This window comes from Callorhinchus milii, unplaced genomic scaffold (assembly GCF_018977255.1).
Source record: "Callorhinchus milii isolate IMCB2004 unplaced genomic scaffold, IMCB_Cmil_1.0 Scaffold3, whole genome shotgun sequence".
Classification (NCBI taxonomy): domain Eukaryota; kingdom Metazoa; phylum Chordata; class Chondrichthyes; order Chimaeriformes; family Callorhinchidae; genus Callorhinchus; species Callorhinchus milii.
In genome coordinates, this window is record NW_024704744.1 from 62789534 (window position 1) to 62809678 (window position 20145).

General features: G+C 39.2%; 1 protein-coding gene across 1 annotated transcript in view; it reads right to left on the reverse strand.

Moving 5' to 3' along the window:
- Positions 1–16047: 16047 nt before the first annotated feature.
- The window catches only part of slc30a6 (solute carrier family 30 member 6), an 80025-nt gene continuing 75927 nt past the window's right edge, over positions 16048–20145 (reverse strand). Inside the window, exon 15 of the mRNA XM_042333496.1 lies at positions 16048–17949. Within this exon, the coding sequence (XP_042189430.1) occupies positions 17449–17949 (501 nt within the window). The 3' untranslated portion in view covers positions 16048–17448. The remainder of the gene's footprint in view (positions 17950–20145) is intronic.

Here is a 20145-nt window from a genome sequence, read left to right on the forward strand (position 1 = left end):
TCGTCCTCCAATAATATGTAATGTTGCCCAGAATTTAGCAAATTGTTGACTTCAGTCTTACCTTTGAAGTTGATTTTCTATAGTACATTTATATTGGAGGATGAGAAAGTATGAGAAATTAGCTTCAAAATTAAAGCTGTATTTAAAATTCTGTACAGTTGAAAATGCTGCATAAATAGAGTAACTCTAGATTCAGGTGGAATTTCTCCCCAAACCTATTGCCATATCAGCTATGGTTATCCTCCTCAGAATAGAGGAGAGTATCAAACCTCCTGACATGTAGTTTGATTGTAAATCAAATACTTAAATTCATCTATTGGAAATCACATTCAAAAGCATAAAAATTAAACATGTGTGTAATTTTCCTGGGTTTGAACAGAAAATTTTGATTTTTTTTCGCTTTTATATAAAAGAACTAGCAGACAAATGTGGCACTGGAACTTTTCACTTTTAAAATATATTATCACATGCACTGTGGTCAGTTATGGAGTAAAAGGCTGCAGCAGGTTTCTTTGTTGTGGCATCATAGCTCTCAAACACAGCTTTTTAAGGAATCTGTGGCCGGATAATCCAGTTTTCCATCTGTATTTTGGAGCAGGGTGGCCCTGTTTTCCTCAGGATCATAGTTATTTTAACAACAAACAATAACTTAATAATAATCTTTACGTTTTGGTATACCAAGTCCTGAAGTTGTTGAATCCTGTAGCTTAGTGGTTAGAGCACTCAATTCGCAAGCGAGAGGGTGTGGGATCGATTCCCGGGCAGGGCGAATCATTGGGCAAGTTTCTTTACCCCACATGCCTCTGTTTACCTAGCAGTAAGTAGGAACCCGGTTCTTAGTCGATTGGTGGACCGCTTTTCTGGGCGTAATAATCCCTTTAAAAAAAATTTGGTGGCCCAATCCACGACTGTTTGTGGGCATTGATGTACGCAATTGGCTGCTGCATTTCTTCCACAAAATATACAATTAATTCACTCTACAGTGTATTCTGTGAAGCGCTTTAGACGTCTCGAAGATGTGATAAAGCGCTATATCAAATGCAAGGATTATTATTATTATTATTATTAATAATATTATTATTATAATACCACCTTTACACAATCATTGCACTTAGGACCATAGAAACATAGGAATAGGAGTAGGCCATTCAGCCCTTCGAGCCTGTTCCGCCATTTAATTAGATTACGGCTGATCTGTACCTTAACTAATCCTTTCAATTCCAATTTCCTGCTTTCTCCCCATTTCGCTTAACACCCTGACCTACCAAAAATCTATCAACCTCACTCTTGAAGGTGAAGGTTTACTTTGCAGTAAATTTTGTGAAGCACTTTGAGATGTCCTCCTGACGTGAAAGGTGCTGTACCAAATTCAAGGATTATTACAAGAAATATTAGTAACTGTATTTTGTAGGTGAATGCGCAGGCAATTTGTACACAGCAATATCTCACAAACAGCCATGAAGCAAATGACCAATTTTATTGGGGGCAATTATTCTCTTCGCCAGAAGAAGAGAAGGAGGAAGCTCCCTTCTCTTTTTGAGTAGTGCCATGGGATCTGGAACTTCCACCTGAATAAGCAGACGGGATCTCAGCACACCATTACAGGATACTGCATGTAAGTGGAATGGCAGAGAATCAGAGCACATCGTATATAGTGCAATACATCTGTCTCTTCTAGACTAGAGGGACCGAGATGAAGATAACCATGGCAACCAATGGACCACTAGTCTCATGAAACAATGAAGAATTCCACTGGGACCTGTGACCGTCTGGTTTATTTCTTTATCGAAATACAATAATACAGGGGCCCAGGTATCTTCAAACAAATTCCATCTGTCCTCGAAAAGCACAGTATCCTCTCACAAGGGATGTACAACTGCTCACAGAAGCTGACTGGGCTTTGGATTTCCCCAGTTTCTGAGAATGATGCACTTAATCATTTTTAAAAACAAATAAATTCCCCTCAGTTTTCTCCCCTCCTTTCATGAAGATGTTGTGTCAGGCTGGGGTGCAGGTCCACAGTTGCCAGCCACCTCCAATAACCTCTACCCAACTGACCATCCTTCAATATGATGTGACTGTTCTTGAGAATGCCGGCACAGATACGATGGGCCAAATAGTTCTGACCATAGCGTCAGGCAGGCTAATAGTCATCATGTAGCTATACATAATCCTGTCCTCAACCTAATGTCTACCCACATTCTAACAAGATTCACTAAATAATGATGTATTTCTTGAACATGATAAGCACGTGACCTCAACCACTCTTTCTGGTAGCCCCTTCTATTTGTAATTACACTCTGAGTAAATAAATAATTCTTGGTGTCCATCCAAAAATTGCCCTTTGCAACCTTGAACCTGTACCCTCTTGTTCTGCTCCATTGGCATATCTGATCAGTAACCATCTAGTGGAGCTGAGAGGATTATTATGCTATTTAATTTAGTGCAATACATGACAGAAATACAGGCTCAGGATTAAATATCTCTCGAGTTCGATAGCATTGTTTCCTTAAACTAGCTTTAGGTCACTTCTTCTGACCCACAAAAAGGATAAGTAGGTTATTGATTCCACTGAACTGAAAGTTCTAAAGGATCATTACTAATGATAGAATTGATTTGCAGGGAGATCGCCACAGTTTTAATGCAGTATGCTCAATCTCAACTTTGAATAACAAGGGAGTCTCCCTCATAAGCTCCTTCCAATATCTAAACAATCGTTTTATCTCATTATTTGAATCTACTGTGAATGCAAAAACAGAGAAATCATCTGTTGCTCGGTTCATTGGAATAGTGAGGAAGAAATGGGTAAATGGGATTGAATGAATTTCTATTTCAAAGAACCAGCACAGACATGGTTTGCTTCTGTGCTGTAAATTTCTATAGTTTTATAGTAAACAGCACATACTTGGCAGATAACACAGCCTATTAAAGGTCTTCAGCGCCTTGGGACGTCCTCCCGACGTGAAAAACGCTATATCAAATGCAAGGATTATTATTATTATAACACAGCCTATTAAAGGTCTTCAGCGCCTTGGGACGTCCTCCCGACGAGAAAGGCGCTATACAAATGTAATCTTGTTGTTGTCTTATTTCTGAGCTTGTCCACTTTATCTTTAAGTTTATCTTTAATCACGTTAAGAGATTCCAGGTCCAATGATTTGATAAAAATAAAAAACTGATGGAAAGTTTACAGTAGAGAAGGAGTTCACTTTTCCCTTCACGTCTGATGCAGCTGAAATACTTATTCATGTATTTGCTCAAATGGTCATCTGTAACCCTGAACCTGTGCTCCCTTGTTCTGTAGCTTTGGTGTATCTGATATATCTCAAGCTTAAGTAGCAATTATCTAGATGAGTGTGAAGCTGAGAGGACTATTGTATATTTAATTTAGTACCTATAATTCTTCACGGAGATACAGGCTGAGTATCCCCACTGGAGCTATCTATTCTAATCTAACTATTCTCTTACCCTTGTTCTTTTTTCATACTCTCCAATATTATTTTCCCTCATATGTAAATGAAATAAGGTGACCTGCTGTATTGCTTCAGTGAACCCAACAAACAGATGAGATTCAGCCACTATTGTGCTCTTCACTCAATACAATGCCAAAAAACTGTACTTGGACAGGATTCTAAAGCCCTAAGTATAAATATTTCACATTGCTTTTTCACAAATGCGGTTAGGTTGCTGCCAATGAAATGTGGGTAAGTGTTGTGGAGAGTGGTCAGGGTTCCTCACTGTTATTTTTTTACATAGAAAGTTCAGAGTTAAGCCAAGTGGGTGGGTTGAATCAAACTGACCCAGTTGATGTTGGGTCAACATTCAAGCCACATAAACCTCAGACCTCGGAATTATACTCTCATGGCCTGATATAGGATTTGGTGGCTGAAGTATAGACTGTGCTGAAACAATTAGTATATTATTGCAGGGGAAATTTGAATATTTTCAAATATGCAATTATTTGCTCATGTGAAGTAAAAAATAGTTGTACATAATTTTTTGGTGCTTTATGTAATGCTACTATCCTAGTAAGACACTTTTAACAATGATAATAATCCTTGCATTTGATATAGCACTTTTCACATCATCTAGACATCTCAAAGCGCTTCACAGAATATATCTGGAAATACTGGGTATGTTGAAGCTAAATTCTTTGATTTCTGAAAATTTCCTAGGTACAAAAAAGTTAAAATGTAATTTAAATAAAATTGCACAAAATTTTCTCTGAACTTTGCATTGCCAGCATTATATTTCACATTGCTAAATTCTCGGGCTTTATCTGGTCCACCTTTCCCTAATGGCGAGAGTTCCACAAATTGTATGTCTCTGCCACTTGAATTATGCAACCAGTCATGAGGAGGTGCCTGAGAGTGACCCAAAATAACTCATTAGTCAATCCCTCATTCCACCCCACAGAGAGGATTCCAGCTTCCACACCATAGCACATATATTCTTGATGGGTAGACAGCATATACAATTATAAAATGGATTTATGTAGACACAGTAAATGGTTCAAATCAGAAGCACTCTTCTTTTTGAGGGTTTCCTATAGATTTATCAAAAATCAGAATTACATAATGCACAATACCACTAATGAAATATGATTTGCACCACATTACAGCATATTTCAACAGAGCTAATTGTTTAATTTGTTGATGTAAACAATTGAACCCAAGAGAATCCTATTCAAATCAACATCACCAAGATTGGATTCAGGCCAGTTCAAGTGGGAATACATCAGACAAAGCAGAAAGTGAAGTCTGCACAGCTATGTTTTCAGCACAGATATGTTTGTTTCATAACCAAGTTACACATAGAAGTATTTCTTCAGATTCAATGCTGTGGGTGTACATTTGAGAAGTTAAACATGTTCTGCCTGTTCGAGTGGAAGTTAAACATCCCATGGCATTATATGTCATGGTCAACAACCCCACCCCCAAATAAAATTAGTAATTAACTTCATGGCTGTCTGTGGGACATTGCAGTGCACAAATTCGCTGCTATGTTTGTGTAGAAATACACAGACACTACACTTCCAAAGTAAATCCTGTGAAGTATTTTAAGAAATCTTCCCAACGGAAAGGCACTATACCAAATGCAATGATTATTATTCTATTATTATTAGCACTGCGTTCAGAGAAGTCTTTTGAAAGGAATCTGAATCCAAAGCCGACCCCTTCATTCTACTGCTCATTATTTCACTGCTGGGTGAGACTGTTGAGAAGGACTGAAAATTGATCAGTGCACATTGTCAGAGGTGTTAATAATAAAGAGTGAGTGCGAATCTGGGCCTGAAATCTGAGAGGATTCAAACCTGGACATCTGAGGAAATCCGAGCTTTGCTAATTCCATTTCTGGACAAACATAGATTTCCCCCCTTTCTTTTTAAAGGCAAAGTGAACCCTTGGACCTGAGCCAACCCATCACTTTACCATTTGGACAGAAAAGGGAAACATGCTATCATGGGGCTGGTTTAGACTCAGGCAAGGCCTGCACTTGGCTTAGATTCAATGGGATAATGTTCAATTCAGTCTCTTTTACTTATGAAGTTTATTGAAGATAATTGCTCCCTTTGAATAAACATTTTGTTTCACATTATGTTGGTGTGCTGTCTTTCTTTTAATTAATTTATCAACAATTTGTTGGTTTCACAATCTCAAATTTTACCTTATTTATACAATTGATTAAGAACAATGATAATCTTCCTTTTGATCCTGCTTAGCCTAGACATCATTTCCATGGCAACCAAAATGAAAGAAAAAGAGTTAGTTTCTGACGTGAGTGTCAGCCTTAAACGGTGTTCAAGAAAACATGCCCCTCTGTTGAGAAAATCAGCCCTAACCAGTGAAAAGCTCTAGGGATCTTAAAAGCCATTGGTCCAAACTCCTTCATTTATATTGTGCACATTACAAACAAGCTGCTGGGAGAATGGCTTTGCAATGATGATGCTTCTGAGAACTTGAGTTTCAGTGACATTGACACAGATTACACAGAATCCAGCAACAGCCGTGAAAGAGGAGTGAGGGAGGGAATTGTGAAACGCCTTCACAGTGGGCAACTATCGTGAAAGCAATTTAAGAAGCAGCAGGAGCAAGCTAAAGAAGAACAGAGTAACTTGTATGCAGATATAAACAATTCATACCCACAACATCTAATCAAAAGGCTATGAACATAAGATAGGAGATAGAGAGGCCATTAATTAAGATTGTCTCATCGTTGCCACTAAAAATGCAAGCGATCTCCCTGGCCTATCATTCACTCCTCGAATTAACTCAATAGTGGAACCATAAGCTCAAATCTGAATTCTTATAAGTAAAGAGCAATGCCCAGTTTCACGTCCTTATATTTACTCAATTATTTTATAGAATATAACAACAACCACAAAATTACATTTGTATAGAGTCTTTCACGTCAGGAGGACATCCCAAAGCCCTGGACAATCAGTGTTTTGGACCCGAGCTGTGGGTCAGGATCAGGGAAGTTGGGGGGGCAGCGAGGGAAGGAGGGTGACCAAAGGCACGGTCGAAGAGGAGGGTCTTGAGATGGGACTTGAAGGAGGCAAGGGAAGGATCGAGGCGGAGGGAGAGCAGGGTGGAGTTCCAGAGGGTGGGGGCAGAGTGGCTGAAGGCCCGCCCACCAATGGTGGGGCGGGCGAGGCGGGGGACGTGAAGCAGGCCGGAATCTGCTGAGCGGAGGGAGTGAGCAGGGTGGTAGGGGGTTAGGAGGTCGCAAGGTAGGGGGGAGCGAGGCCATGGAGAGCTTTGAAGGTGAGGACCAGGACCTTGAACTGAATCCTCTGTGTGATGGTAAGCCAGTGGAGTCGAGAGAGGATGGGGGTGATAGAGTCGTGGAGCCTGGTGTGGGAGAGGACATGGGCTGCAAAGTTCTGGATGATCTGCAGCCTATGGAGAGAGGAATTGGGGAGGCCAACAAGTAGGGAGTTTTCATAGTCAAGCCTGGATATTATGAATGCATGTGTAAGGGTTTATAAAGTGTGTATAAAGGCAAATAATGCTTCACTCTGACTTTGTGCAGTTGCTGTACACTTGTTTAAAGATGGATTATTTCAGACTACATTGCAGAGAGTATAAAATAACACTCACCAGGCACTCGTCCATTTGCTTGCAGCTATCATGTTCTGTTTTGATTCCACACAAAACTGCATAGATCCTGCAGCAACTTTAGCTTTCTAATAACGTAAATGTCATACAGGTCCTTTTATTATCATTTAATTCCTTGTTATGCTTTCCCACTTTAAACCTTTGTTTACAAAGTTAAAGAAGCTATGTCAAGCCTTCAAGACTCTATGTCATCATGAGTAACAGATAATGCACAGTGAGACAATGTTATAGACTCTACTGCACTTGAATGCATTAGATGAGGTAGGTACATTACTTCCCTAAAGGTTTAAAATTTCTCAGACTTCAAATCAAATCTGACTAGCCTTCAGGTTATAGAGCCCTGAAGGCTAATCTGCATAGTAGTTTCATCAGAACCCAACATGGGCATTTTAACTACAAAATTATCCCACCCAGGCTTTGCTGTTTTCCCCATCACAAGCAGCATGCCTCTGTATTTTGCTCACGTACTCATAGAATTTTACAGAGCAGAAGGAGGCCTTTCAGCCCATCGTATCTGTGCCAGCTCTTTGAAAAGAGCTATCCAAACCACTCCCCCACTCTCTCCCCATAGTTCTGCAAACTTGTCCTCCCGAAATTCACTTTACACTCTATTCTGTAAAACGCTTTGAGATGTCTAGAAGACGTGAAAAAGCTCTAAATCAAAATGCAAGGATTATTATCTATTATACATTAATCATAGAATCATAGAATTTTACAACACAGAAGGAGGCCATTTGGCCCATCGTATTAAATATTAATTTAAATATGAATCACGGTAAATATTAATCTACCATATATCTTTAAGAAACGGATAGATATGCTTTATGTCTCTTGTGTTTTGTCTCAATCCGCTTGCTAATAGGAAATGCAGAGCAGAGATCAGGCCAAGTGTTTCCTTTCACAGTGATAGGCAATCAGAATGATTGGCAGACATCCACAGGCCACTCTCAGGCGAGCAGGCAGCTCAGTGTGGCCTCTGCAGATTGCTGGGAGCAGGGTATTCATGCAGCCATTTCAGTCATGGGTGGTAGATGGGATCAGAGGCCTGAAATTCTCATGATGTTAGCCAAAAGACCATCATTTTAAAATCTATGATTGTGTAGAATTTTGGGAAATTATTTTTATATTCAGTTTTACTTTGGAAGTCAGTTTGTTTTAAGAACTCTGCAAAAGCAGTTTCAAATAGAGACTGAATTTTAAGAATTTTCCAAAATTCCTCACAATCTTACATTTTAAGACAACTTCAGGCCTCAGACGTCTTGGGAAAAGCATTAAGAAAAATGTATAATATACAGGCAGAAATATTTAAAGCTCAGTGTTTATATAATATCTGAAAAACGTCACTAGGATTTACAGTGAATCAAAAAACCTCTTTCATCAATTGTTATCCTTGGTTCTTTAAATAAATGAATAAAATTATTTGGTATAGTGTTGTTCACATCGGGAGGACATCACAAAAGCGCCTCACAGGATATACTATAAAGTGGAGTGACTTTATCTTGTGGGTGAAATACAAGGTATAAAACCAAACTTTGGCAACAGGAGGAAGCCATTCAGCCCAGCAAGCATATGCCACCACAATATTAGATCGTGGCAGATCTTTTGATGCCGTTTCCCAGCTATTCCTCCATATCCATTAATACTGTTATTTGGTTGGTTGATTCTATTCTTCTCAAACTCACAAACCAACTTAAAAATATAACCAATTTACTTTTTGAAAAATAAATTTGGTCACTCATCTACTCGTGTTTGTGGAACACTGCTGTATACAATTGGCTGCCATGTTTCATGCACAAAATTCACAGTCAATCCACTTTACAATATATTCTGTGAAGCGTTTTTAGACCTCTCAATGACATGATAAGACACCATATCAAATGCAAGGATTATTATTACTGTTAAAATTTTTAGTGTCCAAATATTACTTTAGTCCTCTGCAGCTTATCATTTTCTAATCCTGTATTCGAACACTGAACTCACATTGTAATGTGTTTGAAGGTCATTTTGACAATGAGGAAGTCAAGTGTAATTAAAACAGGATCCAAAAGACTTGCTCTTCTTCCTAACAATTGGATCTAACTTCTGGTATACTGTAATGGGAATCCTTAATAAAAATCTAGTCGAGAAAAAATGTGAGATCAACTTTTAACATGAATTCATTCTCAGGGTGCAAAGGGGATACATGAATGATAAACTCACTTGAAATATGGGTAATACTATACCTGAAGGAAAATAATTAACCTGTCGTTTTAAGGTCCACTAACTATGAAATACTTCCATTTGTCTGTGTAGAAACTGCAACTGAGGTTAAGAAACCATCATTTTTTTTTAGAAATAATGTTGTTGCAACAAGTACAATCTCCAATGATAACGTATGAACACCATAGATTACCAGAATGTGAGCAAAACATTTAGTTAATGTTTTTCAATATTGAACTGTGGTAATCCAATCAGAAGGTACTTTAGTCAAATATTAAATTTGTACCCACTCCTGGATTGTCATAGCACAGCAGCTACACTCACTAAGTAAGCTAAGTAAGCTTATTTCCAGTACAGGTTTATATAATGTATATGTTCCTGTCATAAACTCCTGATTGTGGACACGTTCTAGCTGACTGTCTTGCTCAACTCGGGCACCTGCGTGGAAGATACTAACTCTAAAGGATTGAGTACTTTCTCACAGAGAAGTCACAGTTCTGGTTTCACTCCGAGGTGATTGTATGAAGACAGAATTAGTCGGTGGTTTTCCACCGATTTTAATTAACGGAGTCCACAGAGTTTCATAGAGATGGTAGATTTTACATTGCTTCTGTGATACAAGAGAATGAAAGAAAAGGAATAACCATGTAGAGGTGATATTACTTTGACTCTTTGTTAACTGCTACAGTTTCCCTATGAAGTGGATTTATTTTCTGGAGAGACATTCAACACACAACATTCATTCATAACATACCACATACCTTGTCTGACAGTATAAGTGAGTTCCAGATGCTAATGTTTGCAAACTGTAAAATTACAAATTCTTGACAATCTCTCAGAATCGTGTTAATCCCTGTCTGGCTCTATGATTGAAAGCATGTCAAAACAGACTTTAGCCTATTTCAGTGCAAAGCCAATAATTCTCAGAATAGTAAATGTTGGGTGTGTTTTCTGTGTGATGGCTGTGTGGTGTGTTTGCTGTGTGATGGCTGTGTGGTATGTTTGCTGTGTGGTATGTTAGCTGTGTGATGGCTGTGTGGCGTGTTTGCTATGTGATGGCTGTATTGTAAGCTTATTAAATGTAGGTTGTAGCACATGTGCTTACCAACATTTTCCCTTTTCTCCTCTCCTCAACTTAAACTATTGTCTCTTAACAATGTACAGTTCCACAGACAACGACAGTACTCTCTTACTTCACCAAGTGTATATTTATCTGTGGGCCTAGATAGTGAGTAAAGTTATATGACCACGAGAGACATTGCATCCATGACCCATATCTGTCCACGCCTGTTATCCATGTGTACACAATTTGGAGCTGGGGTTCACTGCACAGCGATCTTGGCTAGGAACCCTGGCTGATTTTCACCTCCCTAACCCAGCAATGTAAAGACCAAATGTGGTGAGCCAACTGCTGCTCCAGCTAAGATCAGCTAATTCATTGTAGTTGGCAATTGAACCTGCAACCTTCTGGTGTTCTTTCCTCGCTCATAGATGCTGCCTAACCTGCTGAGTGTTTCCATCATTTTTATTACCTTCTGGTCTTTGATTCGCTGCTATGCCAAATATGCCTTTACATCCTAGGATATCAGAGGAGCTTTAGATTCTTGACTGGACACACTGTGTAATATTATGAATTGCTGGGCTGCGTGTGGATTGAATTAATCCAATGTGACATTTTCATTGCAGTTGGTGTGAGAATTCTTTCAAGCTAGTTTAACCTTAGCAGTAGGTTTCCTCTGAAACAAGCAGAATTTGCATATTTTGTTGCCGGGGTTTAACCCCTGTGCCCTCACCAGGAGGAAAGTAGGAGTGTTTGTTCAGTAATGGAGTTCTGGTGAAATTGTTGTCATGATGCCCAAATAGGGTTAACTTTGACACTTTGTTCACTGAATAGCAGCGAGTGGACATGTGCCAACTAGCAATTAGCAAGGGAAAGCACGACTTCCGGGTTCCTTTTGTTTTATTTTCAGAGCTTCAAAACATTGGTAATTGGTAGCTAGCTGTTTTTTTTTAAAATATAGGTGTTAGACGTGTTTCACCTCATGAAACATGACAGCATCAGATCTCCCTGTCAATGTGATTTAAGCTGTGAGCAACCTGCTGGCAGTTTTTCACTCGGCATACCCGCGGCTCTGTCCCAGAGGCCAATGCTCCAGTGAAGTGGCCTCTTTCTTTGGCTGCAGTTTGTGGCTGTACTTAACTTCCATTCTCAGATTCCTTTGATTGGGGGCGGGATCTCTCTCATCTCTCCCTTCCCCGTCCCTCGGTCAGTTCACCTATTTTAAAAAAAAACTCATGCTTCAGGCAATTCTGGTAACACAGACAGTAGAGTGGCTGACTCCTGACCAGATGGTCACGGGTTTAAGCCTCAAGGCTTCCCATCCCCATAGTCCCCTTGCTATTGCCAGAAGTCAGCTTTGCTAGCGCAGATAGAACGATGCACATAAAACTGATGTGTAATCTAAAAGACAAAAGAATTGGGCAAGAGTAAATTACAGGACACCTAGATAAAAATGAGGTGCTGTTCGTTAAGCTTATTGATTGTGTCATTTGAAGCTCCTGACTGTCTAAATCTCTTTGTAACTCGGAGCTCCCTATTACTATTGAGTGGACATTTCAACTTTGTAGCATGAAATTAGATGAGCTTCACAAATTGTTGACTTTGATCGCAGATAGGAATCGTATCCAGAAGCTTATGTGAGCGACGATGGTCTGAACATCAGCATCAAGACAGGTTAGACCAGTTATAAAGATTCAGCGTGGCTCAATTGGTAGCTGAATTGTTGTTGTTAGTCGATTGGGAGTTCAAACCCTGCACTGTGGATTTTGAGTTCATGATCTGGGCCTGCAGAGTTAACAGGAGCGGAATGGGAAGAATCCATGCTCCCAGGCTGTCCCTTTAAGTCATACTAATGAGCCAGGCTGGCTGGTACATCATCAGTAGTGTCATGGAATACTTACTTACATTAAAGTTCAAATACAGTGCTTGGGGGAGTGCTGCATTGCTGGATGTTCTGCATTGATGGAGTCTTAAAGATCCACAGCACTATTTGAAAAGGGAGTTTTTCCACTGTCTTAACCGGCAGTTCTGCTGTTTAATTAGTCATTCGCCTCCTGTCTGCTTGTGGTACATTAGCAAAATTAGCTGCCACGTTGACCATGTTCTTCTTATTGTAAGAAGCTGAAGTTGACATTAGAACTGGACTTTGGATCATCCTGTGCGAGCGGAAATTTGAAGACCATTTTCACACTTGTCCTAGTGGTTAGTGCAGAATAACATTGGCAAAATACATTTTCCTGTTTGCTCTGTCAGTGGAGGAATGATGGAAAACAAAATGGATCTTAACATCAGGAGATACTTAACTTTTTTTTAAAGATGTTATAGAAATTAAAAGACCATTTAGTAATGGACAGTGAGGACTGAGTTAAAAGCTAAGCTTCAAAGGTTACTCTTCTTTTAGAAGATTATGATAGACAGAATAATCTCCCAACTATATTATCCCAGTGTAGTACACTTATTTTGTTATATTGTAATTAATATGTAAATAAAAGATTAAAAAAGAATTTCAGCTTCCCCAGGGTACAAATCTACCACTGTCCTCTAAGAACAACCAATGGTATGTACCACGCGTCTGAAAAAGACTACATAAATCCTCTGAAACTTTGCACTCCTATTTACTTGATGTAAATACACACAACAGTGTTGCCGAAAGTCAAAAAGGTCAATGCACCACATCATGCTAACATGTTAGCAGCAGGGAGGCTAGCACCGAAACATAGCAAATATTGGAACTTGCAGCTGTTACCTCTGTTGAGTACAAATCAGCCTCTGTATTAAACAAGGCTGGTGATTATCAAAGTGTACTGAATTTATTAACCCCTTACCATCACTGGAGACTCTTTCTCTTTGATTAAAACCTTTTTTTCTGGTGGAAGTAAGGGTTAAACAAAACTGGTGATTACGAGAGCGCACTGACCTGAATTTGTCCGTTTACAGGAATCAGTAAATGTGATGTCTGAGCCACTTATTGTTCGTGCATAGCTAAGGGCAGAAAGCTAACTCAAATGTTGCATTAACAACCTTCTTACAAGGTTGTTCATGTAGTTTTGACAAATCTCAGTATTTACGATTCTTTTGAACATTAATTTTATTGTTTGATGAAGCAGATAGATACAATATGAGAAAAATATGTCACAAAGTCCCTCATATTGGCATTTGAATCTGGCGAATGGTCCAATCCAGTCACAATATGCGCACAGACTCTTTAGATTACTTTGCTTTAGGTCATACTCGTCTTTAAGTCGCAAAACTTTGACAAAGCTCTGGTGATTAAATGTAGAGTAACATAGTTGTTTTGCACTTCCACAACGGACTGTGCCACAGTCTAGTCCCTTCATGTAACAAACTCCCAGTCCCAGTCAATACTTTGGGAATAGGATGTTATGCAACAAAGATGAACAGGGATCCAACTTGAGACCTCTCTTTTGAAGAATGTTGGTTGTTACAGGGTAACTAAAGAGTAGAAAAGTAACAAAAAGATCAAGTAAAATAAATGAAACACAAGACAGATAACCAACCGGGATTGAATTGCCGGGCTATGATTTATTCATTGATCAAAGCATCATTGTAACCTCTAGCTTCGAAATGACCTTTGTGTTTTTTGGAACAGTGTGCGTATATATTTTGAATCATTCAGTGTAATTGAAGTTATCATTTATATAATTTTAAATTGGTTACTGCTTTTTGTTCTCCATGTAATCTGTGTTCAAGAAGTAAACAGTAGAAAACGTTACATTATGGTCTCCAGAGAAGGGAAGAAAATTGGTCTGTGATATCAACATGACCAGATTATGAAGAAATAATTTTAAAACATTTTACAGGCAAATTTTCTGCTCAGGATACAACATATCACATAACACTGGAACTAAGAAAATGATTAGTTAATTTTTGATTAATGCAGGTCCTTGGATGAGGGTCTCCTGCTGAGAGCCTCATCCACGCATTCATTATATGTGTTATAGGCTTCACTAAGCCAACTCCCTGCATATCGGCCTTCCCAAGTCTTCCCTACACAAGCTACAGATCATTCAGAACTCTGCAGCTTGTGTCCTCTTCTGAACCAGGCTCCATGACCCTATCATCCCCACCATTGCCTGGCTCCACTGGCTCCCCATCTCTCAGAGGTTAGAGTTCAAAATCCTTGTCTTCAAAGCCCTCCAGGGCCTTGCTTCTTCCTACCTCTGCGACCTGCTAACACCATATCGACCTGTCATCTCTTTCTGCTCAGCGGGCTCTGGGCTACTCCATGTTCCCTGCTCACCCCACCATCGGCAGTCGGGCCTTCAGCCTCTCTGCCCCCACCCTTTGTAACTCCATCCTACAGATCCTTTGACTTGCTCCCTCCTTCAAAGCACGTCTCAAGACCCTCCTCATCAGCCGCACCTTCGGTCACCCGCTTACCCTCCTGCTCAGATCCAAATCCATGGCTGTCCAGGGCCTTGTGATGTCCTCCCAACGTGAAAAGCTCTTTATAAATGTAATTTGCTGTTGTTGTGGTTCCTCACTATTATTTGTATTTTTGTGTTTTCAAAGGGGATGCTGATCCCAGTGTAAAGATGGATTACCCTCGCCATGGTCAAGGTGTAATTTAATGTTACAGGTGCAAGTTTCTTTGCACCTCTATCCAAAAATCTTTAGACATTTACAGCACACAAATAAGTTATTTGGCCCAGTCTGCACTGACTCTCTATTCAATCTCACTGCCCTATTCTATTCCCATACCCCTTCATCCATTTTCTTCACCTACCTATCTATTACCCTTGAAACCCACAATCGACTCTACTTCTATTACCTGACTTGGCAGGGCATTCCACATCCAAGCATCTTAGTTTGAATTTTTTTTTCCAAAACTCTCCATCTATGACCTTCAGACACTGACTCCACACGGTGGAAATAGCTTCTCCTGATTTATCTGGTCAAATCCTTCATAATGTTGTACACACTTACAAGGTCCCTTACAGAATGATGAGGCAATACATGAGTTCAGGCTCGTTTCCACACCAATATACAGGTGAAAATTTCCAGTTACATTTTATAATATTTTTCTGAGATCTTAACTTGCATTTATATAGCTCAAGTGCCAAAAAATATACTCCCTTTTCCAACTATGTGGGTCAAAAGGAACATCAGCGTCAATACCTGGCTGAACATCACATGAATGTTTAAGTCCAACTATATATGCTCGGTTAAGTCTCTGTGGGAGGTCAGACAAATGGAGCTGAAGCTAATTTGAGCATTTACCAAAATAACCCTGTCATCCACTCAATTAAATTTACATAAAATCTGCAGTTGACAGATAAAAATAAGAATTAACACGCTCAATCTCCAGCAGGACTCAGTCATACCAACTCACTCCTGCCATCACAACTTTATAAGGAAGACATCACTGTCTACTTCATTCAGATTTCTTGGTTCAAATACATTCAGAGAAAGAGAGAGAAAAAAGTAGAGGGTGGAAATAGATTTGGGAACATCATTGGAAGTTTAGATGCAATATTGCATTCTCTTAGCTCAGTCATGCTCTATTTTGAAGAGTAGACATACTGTATCTATACACTGGTAAACAATAGTTGCTCTATGTTGGAACTAGATTTAATGCAACAATTTGTACTTTTGATAGAGCTTTTCACCTAGGAACACTTCTCCATGCAGAAATAAATGAATAAATGCAAGGCACGGTGAGTTTATTGTCTCTTATAATACTATAGGAATATTTTTAATTTATTGGCAACCACCAACATTTACAGTAATGTTTCAACATACCCAATGAAAGATAACTGTGCTGAATTAACTATCATTATAACTGATTCCTTTTAAAACTACATCCATCCAACCTCAAACATATTAAACATACATCTCTAAGGAAAACTACTGTATATATATTTATGTACAATGTTTAATAGGTTTTGTACTTTTAAATACAAACATGTATAATATACATCTGTGGAAAGACCCTGAACATGATTTGTACACTTTTATTACCGAAAATCACAAAGCAGAGTAACTTTTACCAACAAATATTTACAGCAACAGTCTTGGCTTCTTACATTCTGCAACCAAAAAGTATTTCAAATTATTTAAGGTTTAAATATGTTAATACCTGAAAAAGCAGTTACTGTACTCTAAGAGTGCTGAATAAACTGTGTTCAGGGCAATAATTGTAAACAGACCAGCTTGTTCTTATAAGTTATATTAAAACCTGAAGGCTACTCTGTCCCCATAAGTCAAAGGGGTAGGATTCTTTTGCTTTGTATCATGACAGGATTCATTATTAAATGTGTGGTATGAGTCATGTTATTGTTTTGGGGAACTAGATACAGCACAATAATGTGCTTACCAAAACTTGTTACAATGTCATTTCTTTTCTTGAAACACTGTAGTCTCCAGCTTGCAATACTGATTCCTTGGCTTGTGGTAATTTGCAAACTGAGATACTTACATCCCAAACAGAGCATGAACAGAGCTGCCGCATGGTTTCGAGAGGGGAAAAAAAACACACACATCGATATCTAATGAAGAAATTCACATGCTTCAAGTGTTTGGAATAACCAGATACCCATTCATATCATAGCTGTTCGTACTGCTTCCTGTCCCCATTCACTTGTGCATTTCTAATGTCAGCAGGGTCCTTAGTTAATGGGAAGAAAATAATGATGCATCAAGGAGTGAGTTGATCAACTTCTCAATAGAGCCATTCTCATGACCAAGTGTAGGCTATTCATGGATTAGATTTCTATAGATTTTCTTACAAGGAAATGGCCCAAATTGCATTATTCTGATAATGCTGCACAAACATTAAGTGTAAAAAAACATTAAAGAAAAACTCCAGCGGACAACATTGTTGTTTTGATGCGAAAAACACGATTATAGGCAAAATGTAGAATAAAAAAACATTCCAGACATAATCATGTTAGGATAATCCAGGATTATCACAATTACATTTTCATATAGATGGTGAGACAATTATGTTTCAGTTAAAATCTGTTCAGATATAATATTTTTATGTAAAGGCAGCTGATTGTGTAGAAAATTCTTTCCAACAGGGTTCCCAACTTTTTATTAGAATAGTTACTGTGGGAAATGTCCTTGAGGACCTGTTCCATATCTGCCTGGAACATTAGTAAATGCGGTCCTAAAACCCTGCGTTGTTGCAGTTCCAATTCCAATTCCAGGATTCACAAGGCCACTGTTATATGAAGCAGCTCCATAATTGAGTCCTAAGCCATAAGGTCTAGCTGGTGGCGCTGGCAGGATGACAGGATTAATGTTCTTGCCTGGTGTGTTGAACGCGAATTCAGGAGGTGGGCTGGTTGGTTTTGTTGGGGTAGAAGTGATCGGGTTCATGTAATCCAGTGGTTTAACAGCTGGCACTGCTGCAATACCTGTGTGGTCCATTGGGCTTAACATATTGGTTGGGATTGGCCCTGCAGCTAAAGACGGCCTTACCCAGTCGTCTTTGAAAATCTGAATAGTTAATGTTTTAACTAGTGTGGACAGGCGATTGGTCACATGAGCCAGTACCAGTTGTTCATTTGCATCTCTCCTGATCCGCACGTGTACAGATCCAGCCTGAGGAGAAACAAAGTGGAAAAAAAAGTTATTAATTCAGATTTTTCCACGTGAGCTCATCTACCAAAATATCTTTTGTACAGTCAGTCACATTCATTTTTCTATAATTTTAAAGGCAACATAAGGCACAATAGGAAATGAGCAGAACGAGCATGTTACATGCAGCTTTTTACCAAAGAAATTTGTCACTCTATTGCACAAATGAGTTTTGATCAACCTGGCATTATTATTATTAATAATCCATTCATGCCTGTGGCACTTGAGAATCGTGACTCCTTCCCATATTTTCCACAACTTAATGAGATATCAGATATATATATTTTGAAAAAAGAGTATTGTTGTTCAACGACAACGAATTATATTTGTATAGTGCCGGGTGGAGGACAGGGGTAGGAGCATGACCAAAGGCGCAGTCGAAGAGGAGGGTCTTGAGATAGGCCTTGAAGGAGGAAAGGGAGGAAGCAAAGCAAAGGGACTGTGGGTAGGGGTAGAGAGGCTGAAGTCCTGACAGCCGATGGTGAGGCAAGCCAGGCGGAGGACAGTGACCAGGCTGAGCGGAGGGAGAGCACAAGTCGATATGGATCTATCCGTTAAAGTCCATATCGGCCACTTAATGAAATAATTTTATTTTCTGCTGGAGCTTAGGTTTTTCTACAATACTCACCTTAATACACAAGTCTTATGGCAGCTTTCAATGATCTAAGCAATATAAGCTTTACAAATTTCAAAAAGCCCTTTACTATGGACTTCAAAAACAAGCTGGTTATAAATCAAGAGAAGACTGTAATGAAATCAGAGATATCGAACAGTGAACATTTGAAAAGCAGTGTAGGAGGAGGAGATGACATGAATAAGCAGACTCACTGTCATTGCCCTAGATTGACCACTTAATGAAACAATTTCACTTTTTGCTGGAGTTTATGTTTTGCTACACTGATAAGTTGCCACACATACACACGTACTAAACTTTTTTTTGTAATAAAAACACAGATATAGTACTAAATCGGCAAATAGTAGTGCGGTTCAGGAATATGGGTTACTTTCAGAAGTTGTACTGTACAGTTTTGAATACAATTATCCACATCTGTACAGACAATGATGCTGTGCTTGTGTAATAGACAATGCTGAGGTGCTAATGATTGTCTGGACCGCTGACCTGAATGTTAATTGAAGCGTCTGAAAGCCTTTCAAAATTGGGCTCATTCCAAGTTTTATTCTAAGGCTGAAATCAGTCTGCCTAACAATCCAGATAGTCCAGCTGATGCAGGGCTGTCCTATAATAAATAAATAATCCTTGTATTTGATATAGCGCTTTCACATCTTCTAGACGTCTCAAAGTGCTTCACAGAATAGACTGTAAAGTGAATTGACTGTACATTTGTAGGTGAAACGTGGCAGCCAATTGCGCACAGCAGTGTCCCACAAAAAGTCGTGGATTCAGTGACCAAATTATTATTATTTTTTTTCTTGAGTGATTATTATCAGGCATGTGGAGTAAGGTAATTTGCCGAAGGTTTCGCCCTGCAAACCCAGGTCTCTCGCTTGTGAGGCGAGTGCTCTAACCACTGAGCTACAGGACTCCACAAAATGAAGCTCCAGATGTTAAGACTGGAAGCCATTAGCAAAAGCCATTGCTTACACTGTTGTAATCCTTAAATCCAGGTTTTAATGGGGTATATTAAATATTGCAAATTAATTTACAACCCTCACAGATCACTGGATCAAATTAAAACCAGTAGGTTTATTTATCCACTGCAGTCAGTACCTGGCAGTTTGAACAATAAGTAAAGATGATCACAGGATCTGTTAAAGTCATTGAAATCCTATACAGCCTCAAAATACAGCTGCAATACAAAACAGCCCAATACTCAGATCTGCTGTCTGCCACTATTTGCTGTGTCTGCCATTACTGAGTTGAGTTGTGCCACTTCTTGACCATTCTGATGGAAGAAATGCAATACAGTTGGAAATTGTCTTGACATTTGGGGGGGTGGGGTGGGGGGCGGGGTGGCGTGAGAAAAGAAATCTTAAAGGAAATTTGATCTACTCCAAATGTAATGTGTTCATTGATCCTGAAATTAGTATGAAGAATGATGGGAATTAAGACTTTGATCTCTTGTTTTAAAAAACACATATGGTGGCAAAAGAGGAAAGTTTTTTGGGGTCAGCCAGGTGCCTAGGGGACCTCATAGAAGG